At 47.2% G+C, this 11,616-nt stretch overlaps 1 protein-coding gene across 1 annotated transcript in view; it reads left to right on the forward strand.

The window, feature by feature from the left end:
• Nucleotides 1–11,616, forward strand: part of GRIP2 (glutamate receptor interacting protein 2) — a 143,767-nt gene that overhangs the window by 97,017 nt on the left and 35,134 nt on the right. The window contains exons 8-12 of the mRNA XM_029087394.1: nucleotides 1,994–2,141; nucleotides 2,892–3,061; nucleotides 7,035–7,160; nucleotides 8,057–8,209; nucleotides 8,433–8,619. Of these exons, the coding sequence (XP_028943227.1) occupies nucleotides 1,994–2,141; nucleotides 2,892–3,061; nucleotides 7,035–7,160; nucleotides 8,057–8,209; nucleotides 8,433–8,619 (784 nt within the window). The remainder of the gene's footprint in view (nucleotides 1–1,993; nucleotides 2,142–2,891; nucleotides 3,062–7,034; nucleotides 7,161–8,056; nucleotides 8,210–8,432; nucleotides 8,620–11,616) is intronic.

The raw sequence follows: 11,616 nt of genomic DNA on the forward strand, positions 1-11,616 counted from the left end.
AATAATTAATAGAGACTTGGCTGGTGTTTCTCCAGCAAATGTCTCTATAAAATGGATTTGGACCAATTCTCATCTATGCCATTTGAGATGAGAATTAAAAGGGACAGCAGGGTAGCCTGTGCTGTGTGTGGTGGGAGGAGGGACCGTGAGCTGGAGGCAGGACTGTGATTTCCTACAGTCTTATTGATCTATGTCCTAGCATAGGAGACAGTACTCAAAGCCCTTTCCTCTCATCATTGTGCTGAGACCCACCCCGGGAAACACTTTGCAAAGCTGAGAAGCTTAGATGCTGGGTAAAACCAAGAGGAGTAGGTCTTTTCCTTGCAAAGATAGGACTACCACTCCAGCAACCTTTTTTCCATGATTTTTTTTCCTATCTCCTTCCCTTCATCTGGAGGAATATAAGTCTGTGGCCCTCTTTAAAGGATGTGTGCTGGACACACATGGGCTGCAAAATCAACACATAGCTGGTGTTTGCTATTGGAAGAGATATTCAGTCTCTTGATTCTCCTTTGCTAACGAAGGCTTAAGTGCACTTTCTGCAGGCTTTAGCTGGGTGCTTTGTGTATCGTTTGAGCTGGGACTGTGCTTTTTGCCAGGGCCTGCAGGTCTCCCCAGTGGTCCTTTCCAACAGAGAATAAACAGTACTTTATTTGAAGCCTGCATAACCTTAAACATAGCTCATTCCTCCTCCTTCCTCCCTTGGGAAAAAGGGCACTGTGAGTAGAGCAGGGTCAGAACATCCCCTGGATGATCCCCAGGGGAAAATTCCAAGGGAAATTTCTGTCTCCAGAGACCCAGCATCTTCAAGAAATCTCAGGAAAGGTCTTGCTGTGTCTGTTTCTGAGATCTGCATCAATGCTTCTGTTGATCAGGGAGCAAGAACAAGCCATGGATCAAGTTATGGATACAAGTAGCATCAGCATTTCTAGTAGAGCTTAGCTTAGAAGAGAAAAGCCTTAAAAAAGAATAATTAAGGGCTAAGGAGGCATCAAGCTTTCAGAAGGCTCTGCTGGCATTTTCTTCTAAGTGGATGGCTAGGTTTCCATGAAGTGCTTTTTGGGGGGGATGAAACTACACATGGGGTGCTGGTTGTGGGATGTCTGGTGGTGATAACACGTTTGCGAGTCCAACTTTTTAATGATGGCTTTGGGTAATCTGGAAGCAAATGTGTGTAATAGAGGTGGAGGGAATTTCTGTCTAATCAGCCAGAGATGCAGGCTTTCTTTTTCCTCCCCCTTCCTCAGACGAGATGAATAGGTATGGTGCAGGCTTATGCTAACAAGTGCAATTTCACAGGAGTTTCATAGTCTCACAGCATCTATTAAGCTTATTGCAGAAATGCATCTTTTAAACATGAGTTACCTCTGTATTGTCTGATGAGAGAGAGGAGGCTTTTGTAAGCATGTGGGTAGGTAGTTCTGTGTCTCTGCTCCCACTGCCACACTGAAGGAGCTGAAATGAGCAGTTGAGGTGATTGGGGCTTGTGCTGGAGTGCACAGGATTTGCTGGCTTGTGAGCTGGTCATCAGCATACAAGACCTGAGTGCTTCAGAAAGTGAGATCCTTTTTCTTTGTACTTTTTTTTTGTTTGTTTGTTTGGGAAGAAGCCCATAACAGAGATGACCTTCTGATATTCCTTTTTTGTGCTTTTAATAATTTTGATGTGACTACTGCACAGCCTTTGAGCAACCTCTTTCTTGATCTTGCTATTTAACTCCAATAAGAGTCAGGGGCGTTGGTTCCATGAGTGAATTTTTGTAATATCTCTTAACTTTGTTATCATATATATATTTTGTGCAGAAGTAGTTTTGCCTCCTGAGTTTCCTTCTTTATTAAATTACCACATGACACAGACTAAAGGATGTCCAGACTGTGGGTTCACTGATACATGTGGCAAGTCAGAACTGTTGGCCGACCCTCTGTCTGCTTCTGCATTTAGGAATGGGAAAGGCTGTATGAGAAGTGTCTTCACCTGCTCTCTTGTTTTGCAGATACTGTAGCAAATGCTTCAGGTCCTTTACTAGTTGAAATAGCAAAGACTCCAGGTTCTACACTAGGAATCACACTGACAACAACCACACACCGGAACAAGCAAGTCATTGTCATTGACAAGATCAAGCCGGCCAGCGTGGTGGACAGGTACGGATCTTAAGAGTCTGCTCCTAGCTCTGCTTTTCCCTTCTCTGATGCTTTTTTGTCCTCTTGTTAGTTATATACAGTTAGTCCTCTTGTGAGTTATATTCTTCCCTGCCTTGCCTTGAAGTGGCCATGTCCATATCTTCTCAGCACTAAGTGTGCTAAAAATATCTGACCCAACGCTGGTGGACACTCCTCACTGGGAATGAATGTAACTCAGCGCATGTGAAAGCTGAGCTGTTTTAAAAACCTCAGATCTGAGTGCCCTGGCACTGTGGAATGGAAAACAGCTATTCTAGAGACTTCTGGCTAGAGTCTTTTCCTGATGGGCAAGTCAGCTAGTCACCCTTTACATGGGGATGCAGAAAGGCAGACCATTATGCAACCCTAGCTGTGGTTAGTTGTGTTGCTGAGCTGAACTGCTGGCTTGTAGGACTTAACTACGCTACTGGGTGGACTCTCAGCCACCCAGAGTAGCTATGAGTGGGCACGATTGAAAACTTAAAAGATCTTTCCCAAGCCATCAGCATCACTGACTCAAGCACAAACCGTCTTAGTTGGTATTTTGGGCAATGCTTGAACCTGAGGTTCAAATTGGAAATAAAAACATGATTGATATATGAAAAAAAAAAAAAAATTGACATGAATTCACCCAAAAATTCACAATTGGATTTTGTATATTTCTGCTCTCAACTTTAAGGACATGGATATTGACCATGTGTATAATTACCTCTCTGGCTGTTTCCTTCGCAGATGTGGTGCACTGCACATTGGCGACCATATTCTCTCCATTGATGGCACGAGCACAGAGCACTGCTCCTTATTAGAGGCAACTCAGCTTTTAGCTGCCACTTCGGAAAACGTCAAGCTGGAGATATTACCTGTTCACCAAAGCAGGCTGCCTTTGAAGCCTCCAGAAACAGGTGTGTCCTCTGTGCAAACACTGTTAGTTGCCCTCAAAACTCACTTGAGGTCCCTACTGGGCTTCTTGGCGCTTTTGAATACTGGCAACAGACTCCGAAGAGAGACATCTGTGGAGGGAAAAAAAAAAAAAAGATGTTTTGATGAAATGCATGTGATTAGATGACGTTCTTCAAGGATGTGAATAGGAAAAAAGGTAACATCTGTGTTTGAATGGGGAAATTGGAGTTGGGAATCCCAGAGTTTTGCAGTGCTGGGTGCTGTGCAAGCTGCTTCCTTAGTACCTCAGATAAGAGACTTTAATGGAGAGGGAGGAAAACAACCTTGGTGCCGATAAATGTATTTCCAAGCTCAGTTTTCTTTTGCTGATGCCTGGTAAGGCTTTGTAAAGGACACGTCAGTAGCTAGGCAGGGTCCTGTCAGACTTCCTTAGGAAACAAAGCTGTAACGTAAGTGTTCATCTTCCAGTCCAACCTGTTTGAACGGCAGCTGTGACTGAGCAGTCAGGGGTAGAGTGAATGCATCTGTAGCTGCTGCTTTCCACCACCCCCACCAAAGAAATACTGGGAAAAAATTCTGGCTCCAGTGAAATCAAGCCCAAAGTGCCTGTAAACGTCATCAGGAATTCACCCTGGTGAGCATCCTTGTTGCCCACCTTTAGCTTCTCCTTCCACATGAAAGGGAGACTCAGGCTCTCATATAAACTTCAATGTCAACACAGCTGCAGTACTAGCAGATTTGTTGCAACTCTTGCCTGCAGTTTTGTTACAGTCCTTACTGATAGTCTTGTAATTCTGATGTTTCAGGTGTGTTTGTTTGGTAACAGTCCCTTTTTCAACTATTTCCAATCACTTGTCTCTCAGGGACATTAATTTTAATAATACTGGTGCACAATAGCCCTGGGCACAGCTCTTCTTTCCATTCTCTTCTAGGACAGTTTGGGGAAAGGAAGAAAATATCTGTGTTGTGTTCTTTAACATGATGTGGTGAAACATAAAATCTAATAACATCTCCATGTCTAGAAATAAATCTCTTGCACGTCTTGTCCAATTCGTGCAGAATTAAAGTGGCTTCACAAAGGCGATGAATGACTTGACCTTTGTGCCCAAGAGAAAACAGAAAGCTATAATCCTTTTTCAATGGCTGTTAAAATGAGCTATTCTCCTCCTTCCATTAGTGCCCTGGTCCTAATCTCCTTTCAGAATATATGCATTCTGCAGTGGCTCAGGAGAAGGATCTGTGGAAGGACAGCTTGGTGTGTTCAAAACAACCTCCATACATCAGATCAGTTTACGGTGGCAGAAATTCAGAACACAAACTTAGGAGAACAGTTGTAATACAATAATATGAAAAATAAGGGATATAACAATTGTTCCCACTTTTGATTAAACTCTTTAACATGGAAAGGATGCTGTTCATCCACACAGCTGTTAGGAGGCAGAGGTGTGTGGTTGGAGTGGCAAGCTTGTGCTTACACCTTCACCAGTGCTGATGGGGATGGGAAAGGGAGGTGGTGGGGACAGAAGGGAGAGTGTTTTGGGCAAGAGGAGCAGCTCACAAAGCAATGCTCCTCAGTGGTGCAACCAGCCATGGCACTGTGCAGCCCATGGTGAGCAGCTGAGGACCAGCACCAAAGTTGACAAACTGTGTTTGAACCTCGGAGAGGCACTGCCTTCTGTTCCAGACACCAAATGCCAACTCTACAGGCTGCTTTTTCTGAGTTTAAGGAAACAAACAAGGGCAGTGAGGAAAAATGGGCCATGCAAAAGCAAACTGTTGTGGTTGGCAGGAGAGTGGAGCTTGGGGAAAGCAGTCGAGGGGAGCAGACCATGCACGCACATCCCTGTTCAGTGCTTGCGTTACTGAGCCCTTCCAGTGTGTGCCTGCATGAGGCTTGTCATGATATTTTTAAAATGTGGCTTCTTGTGCAAAATTCAGTTATTAAGGAGATGGAAAGGGATCTGAAGCTGCAGCTGCCATGCAAAAATATGGTCTAATGCTGAAGTGTGGGATTTGTCAAACTGAGTTTGCTTTCTCTGTGGCTCTGGGAACACTGGGAGAGTTTGTGGGAGGATCATGCCCTGCTCACGAGATCAACAGGAGCGGATGGTGCCCAGGAGCAGTGCTGGCATGGATGGGTTTCTTCAGGCAGGGATGATGTGCAAAAACTTGGGGAAGGCTGTTGTAGGTTTTTATCACAGAATTGTCCAAAATCTCTTCTCTTCCTCAATGCACTGACAGCTGAGTTTCAAAAGCACTTTTTTTCTGTTGTCAGATATGAGCTAAGAATTTATAGACAAATAGGAGATTTTTAATTACTATAAATGGATTAAATGATTTTGTATATATGCCTGTAAGCTCTGTCCCTCATGTTCAAAGTGTAATTTTATTAAGATCTTTCCTTTTTGTCAAGATATAGCTACATTTATTAATTTGATTTTTGTTTTTAAAAGCTGCCTGGCTCTGAATTTACTTTTGAACCCACAAGATAGAAACCTCAGAGCTGGAAGTGTATTTTTTAAAAAACTTGGTAGATTAAGTGCTAAACTCACTAAATGTTTAGCAAAGACTAAATATAATCACTGTATTGGTTGGAAAACCTGACCTAAATGATTTGATGCCTGTGATGCATGCACACAAAATGGATTTCCACTGTTAAATGCACTAACGAATGACATTTAGATGAGATCTCTGGTGGACTCACTAAATGAACTGAGTCCCTGTCCCATATTTGCACCTTCAGTAGTACCAGTGCTGGCAGCATTTCTGCCTACTTGGAGGACACAGAGCCTGGAGGAGATCTCATCCTGGAAAGGTGGTTGCCAGTCAGTGCAAGTGCTTGGGAGGTTAAGAGCTCTGGGATAACTCGTGGCTGCAGTGGAGGGATGTGGTTGATGATTAGCTAAACAAAGGAGATGCTTGCAATCTTGCTTGTTAGCCAACAATTCCTCTAGGAAGAAAATAGGTCCAGACAGCATGGTGAAGAGATTCAGGAGAGAAAACCCAGTGCTGCTGGGCAAGGAAAACCAAACTGACCCTGTGTTGCCCAGGGGCAAAAGGGGAATCAGTGAGAACAGAGAAGGGACCTGTGCCTGGGAGGGTGTTTGAGGCACTTCAGAAGAGACTTGTGGCATCATAACCTGATGGCACAAAACCACAGTTCCTGGGATAAGGGATATCCATATGATGGATGTGACACTGTGACAGATTTCTGCCAACATGTGCTGCACTGGGGTTAGGGTTGAAGCTAAAGCAGTTGTGTGGCCTTGAATAGAGTCTGTCATGTTTGTGCCACGTTTTAATTTACTGTTTGCCACAGTGTTGGCATCTTTTCCTGTGTCGGTGGCCCTCTGTAATTGCCTGTAAGTAGCGGTGTACAAAATCCCTTTTGTTCTGGTGAGCTGGAAGTGGACCTCTGCTGTCCCTCTCCTTCATCCATATATGCACCCTGCAATAGATTCCTGGCCAAGAGCAGCCGCTAAAAAAACAAACACTGAAGCCAAGCAAAGTGCTCAAAGCAGTCCTTGGCACGTGCAGAAGGTGTTGAGCCTCGTTCCTGGGAGGCCAGCTCCGGCAGGAAGCAGCACAAGAAGGTTTCCCCAGTGCTGCTGGATAACACTGATGGCCTCTGTGGGAAACTTGTAGCTGGAGGGAGCTTCTGCATGTCGTGCAGCCGACTGCAAATGGTAATGACATCTGTGTGCTGCCAGCATGGCTTAGTCAGGATGTTGGCTCAGGATGTGGAGATTTTTATGGGGAAGGGGTGGATTTCTGCCACTTTGCATCAAGTGTCATGAGGTTATGTGGGGATGCGTTTTGGCTGCTGGTGCTTGACACACTGTGGCTGGATCCGGACTTGTTCAGAGCCAATATGTGTCTCTTTTCTACAATCTCCTGGCTTATGCTTCTTGCCTTTTCTTTTTCTCACTTCTCCTCCCTGCCTGTGGTGATTTCTGCTCCCCTGGGTGCCATCAGTCAAGGTGCAGAAGAGTGACCACCACCACTGCTGGGACCCCTGTGTCAACTACTGTCACACCCACCACCCTGGGCACTGCAAGACACCCACTTGGAACCAGATGCCTGGACAGGATTACTGCAAATGTAACCTCGGCGTACAGCGTTGCCCCCATCCCTGTGCATGTTCATTGATGTTGTGTCCCTCCATTTCCTTAATACCCAACTCCACAGTCATGAGTGTCACTCATTTTCTCCTCTGTCACCTGGGTATGTTTTCACAGGTCCAGTGCTAGGTGCAAAAGCAGTATCTGCAGCCCAGCACGTGCAGATCTGGTAACTGCAGTGAGGGTGGTGTGCTGGTCAGACCCATGCTCCCATCCTTTCATCCCACCCCTGTGCTTTCATATGTGCAAGGGCAAAAATGAGTTGCTGTGGGACAAGGAGAAGCAGCTCTGATGGTGTGTAGGAATGGGATACACCAACACATCCAGCTCAGCCCCGGTGCAACACAGCAAGTTAGCAGCAGGATTACAGCTGCTTCAAAATCTGTCTGCAAGCACGCCTCTTACGGGGAGCAGGCACTGTTCAGCCCCAGGTTTCTTGTCTTGTCACAATAAGATAGGAAGGAGATGTTATACTGTGTGTTGAGAAGCAAACAGGGCAGCCCAGTTGCCCAGCAGCTCAAGTTCAAGCTGTGGTTTCTCCATGTATTTAAGGTTCATTAGAGCCATTGTGCCAACCTGCTGTTGGCTGCCCTGTATCCATGATGTGTTTCTCAGCTGGTAGCCTGGATGCTGCAGCAACAGGCAGCCCAGTCACTGCACTCCAGAGAGCAGTGTCCATCTGGAGTCCAAGCCCACTCTCACAGCTCTCCTGGAGAGAGCTGTGAGCCCAGGACAAGGTTCTCACCTTGTCTTGAGCCTTGGAGCTGGGAAGAAGGAGCTAGTCCAAACCTGTTAGGTGTTTGATGAACACCTGTTAGGTGGACCCGCTGCTGCACTTCTCTGTGCACATCCTTAACACGCTGTGTATTTCCCCAGCTCTGGTGGCTGCCAACTTCTCATCTCCTACCATGAACGCGCAGGGCTTCCCCTGTCAGAACTCAAACACGCTACCTCGCAGCTCCCACCCCATGAGCCCCCGCACCACCATGCTGAGGAGGAGGCAGAAGAAGAAGGAGCACAAGAGCTCACGTAAGAGTGGTGGTGGGCTGGGGCTGGGTTGGGTGGGGTGTGCATGCTTGCCTTACTGTCCTTATTGCTGACTGTTAGCTGGGGTAGGACTACTCATCTCAGCACTGTCAGTTCCTCCTTCATCCTTGGTCACCGTCCCCACCACTGCTAGGCTGAGGTCTGTGACAAGGTCTGCTATGTTGACCATGGATACCCTGACCTTCTGCCTCTCTCCTCCTCTCAGTGTCACTGGCCTCCAGCACAGTGGGTCCTGGCGGGCAGATAGTCCACACGGAGACAACAGAGGTGGTGCTCAGGGGAGACCCTTTGAATGGCTTCGGACTTCAGCTCCAGGGAGGCATCTTTGCTACCGAAACCCTGTCTTCCCCACCTCTCGTCCGTTTTATTGAGCCTGACAGCCCGGCAGAGAGGTTAGAGACCTTGCCCTTGGATGCTGATGGTGCTGCTCCTGAACATTTCATGGTTTGGTTTGTTTTCTCTCCTCAGAGGCTCATTTAGATATTTACTGTCATCCTTGTAATATCTCCCATTCTTCACTGGGCATGGTTTACTGTCACTGCCATTTCTGCACTCGTCGGCTGACCGCGGCCTCCCTCGCATCCCAGGTGAACATCTTGGCACCAGGCTGCGGCTGTTCTGGGAGGAGGAGGAGGAAGGGAGCGTGTGTCTGTGTGAGAGTGCCATTCCCATCATTTTTTTCTCTTTTTTTCCTTTCTCTTTGAAAGATAAAACTTTTGGCTGGGTTCAGAAAGGCGAAAGTTCTTAACAAGTGGGCCCAGCAGATTGTTTTCTGTTGGGTTTCATTGTAGCAGAGCCCAGCTATATCAATTGGCCTTAAAGCCAAGGTTTTGAACCACAGAGGAGGGCTCTGGTTGAGGAACTGATAGGTGCTGCATTTAAGCACTCTTGCTTTGGGCTCTATAATGCTGGGAAGAGAGCAGAATGGAGGAGTGGCATTACCTGCTGCTCGTCACCCCCTGGGATCCTGGGAGCAATGATTCCTCCGGCAGCCGAGCCTCAGCTCAGGAGCTCTGCCTTGTCTGGATAAACTTTTCCCAATACCCTTGCTGGCTGGATTTAAGTCTACACAAGTGCATGTGCACTACAATGTAGATGCCCTCTAGTAAGGTTTTTCATACTAAATGGACCAGGTCCCAGCACAGCTTGAGCTCTTGTGGGGCAGAAGGGAGAGCTGGTTTTGTTGGGCAGATGAAATAGTGAGAGGTGAGTGAGCTGGTAGTTATGTCCCTATGCTGGTTTCTCTTCCTGCCTGTGATTTCCACTGGTGGTCTGCCCTGCCTAGGGGTGCTGGAGGTGCAATGAAGTGGCAGTGCTCAGCACCTGCTGCAGACCTTTCCTTGAGAGAAGTCTCTGAGGGCCTTATCAGCATGTGCTGATGGTTGGTGTCCCCAGGCCAGCATGGGAAAATAGCATGTGGATTAAACCCTTGGAGAAGTAGTACGGTAGGGAAAGAAGGAAATGCAAGTCCTCACCGTGCAGACGGGTCTCTCTGTGTGGTAGGTTCTCCAGGTGGTCGATGTAGAGGCAGGGAGGCGCACTAGTGCCAGATGCTTGTCTCTGTGGGAAGGACAGGGACAAGCGGCTGGCACAGGAAAAAGAGTTGTCCTGAGTGATATAGGTTAAGCCTTCTAATACCTTTTTGTTTGTTTGTTTGTTTCCAAACAGGGTTTAAAAATGAAAGTGATGGAGTTTTGGTGTTTTTATCCCCTATTACTGGGGTGAATTTGGCTCGCATTGCAAAGCGCCAAACTCCTTTTATAAATCAGGCAGCAACAAAGCCTGCTGTCCCAGGGGAGGAGGGAGATGTGCTGAAATCTGCCTGGCTTTGCTTTATCCTCTTGCCAAGCCTGGAGCAAAAACGAAGACTTGCAGTGCAGTCTCACTTGGCTCTGATGTATCACACGCTGCTCTCCCCCTCGGCTGCCCACCCGGCAGGATTCACGCTCTCCTGGCTGCTGCCTTCTGCTTTCTGGCGACAGGGAGCAATCCTCTCTGCGTTTGCAGCCTGGATTTGATTTGGGGATTAAATCTCTGTGGTATATTTCTTCCTTTCCTAGACTGTGCTGCTCTTCCTAGCTGGCAGGAAAATGCTGTCTTTCCTCCCTGTCTTTAAGTGATAAGTGCACTACTGGGTTTGCAGCGAGGTGAAAAAAGCAGTTTTGTGTTTTCATTTCTCTTTTTGTTTCTTGCTATTCTACAGAGCTTGTTTGCTCCATCCTTCCTAGATCTCTTATTCCCTGCCCTTCAGAGGTTCTGCTGTAACTGCAGCCCAAGACATTGGAGCCATTTTTCTCCCCTTTACCAAGCCGAGCTCTCAGCTGAGGCTGGGCTATGCTCTTTCTTGTGCTGCAGTTGTCACTCGTTGCAGAAGAGGGTGGGTGGTAGGGATACAGGGATCATAGAATCATAGAATGGTTTGAATTGGAAGGGACCTCAAAGATCATCTAGTTCCAATCCCCCCGCCTTCAGCAGGGACACCCTCCACTAGACCAGGTTGCTCAAAGCCTCATCCAGCCTGGTCTTAAACACTTCCAGGGAGGGGGCATCAACAACTTCCTTGGGCAACCTGTTCCAGTGTCTGACCACCCTTACAGTAAAGAACTTCTTCCTAATATCTAATCTAAACCTGCCCTCTTTCAGTTTAAACCCATTTCCCCTTGTCTTGTCATTAGTAGCCCTTATGAAAAGTCCCTCCCCAGCTTTCTTGTAGGACCCCTTCAGGTATTGGAAGGCCGCTATGAGATCTCCCCGGAGCCTTCTCTTTTTCAGGCTGAACAGCCCCAACTCTTTCAGCCTGTCTTCATAGGAGAGGTGCTACAGCCCTCGGATCGGGCTCAGCAGCCTTGGTCTGTCCTGCATGTTCACACACTCCCATGGCAAGAGCTGTGAATCTGAAGGTGCGGTTGCACAAGGGCATGATCTGCAATCACTTTGTCCCTCTGGTTTGCAGTGGAGGAGCTGCCTCTTGGGTGTCTGGCAAATTGGAGTGCTACCAGGGAGGGGGACAGCATCACCCTTTTTTCAGGAAGGTTGGGCTGTCTCACATTTATTATCTGCTTTGTGCAAGCTTGTGGCAGGCGGTTTGAAGCAAAAGCTCTCACCTCCCTGACTTGTAATTTGTTTTACAGCCAATAGCCTCTAATAGATCTCCCTCCCCACCTGTTGTTTTGTTTCCTGGGTGCAAGATGAAGCCTTTGGGCTCAAAATGAGATAGCGATTCAGCCCCTCTTATCTGCAGGGAGGGTGGAATAGGAAGATGCCTGATGTCCCCTCTTGGCTTTCTTGAAACACACAGCTTTTGTGTCCTTCCTCCCCCAGCTGTCATTGACAGTAGTGGGAGAGTATCTGGCTTCTCCACCCCGGTATCTGAAATCAATGTTTCCTGC

Source organism: Antrostomus carolinensis, unplaced genomic scaffold, assembly GCF_000700745.2.
Source record: "Antrostomus carolinensis isolate BGI_N321 unplaced genomic scaffold, ASM70074v2 scaffold1571, whole genome shotgun sequence".
Lineage (NCBI taxonomy): Eukaryota > Metazoa > Chordata > Aves > Caprimulgiformes > Caprimulgidae > Antrostomus > Antrostomus carolinensis.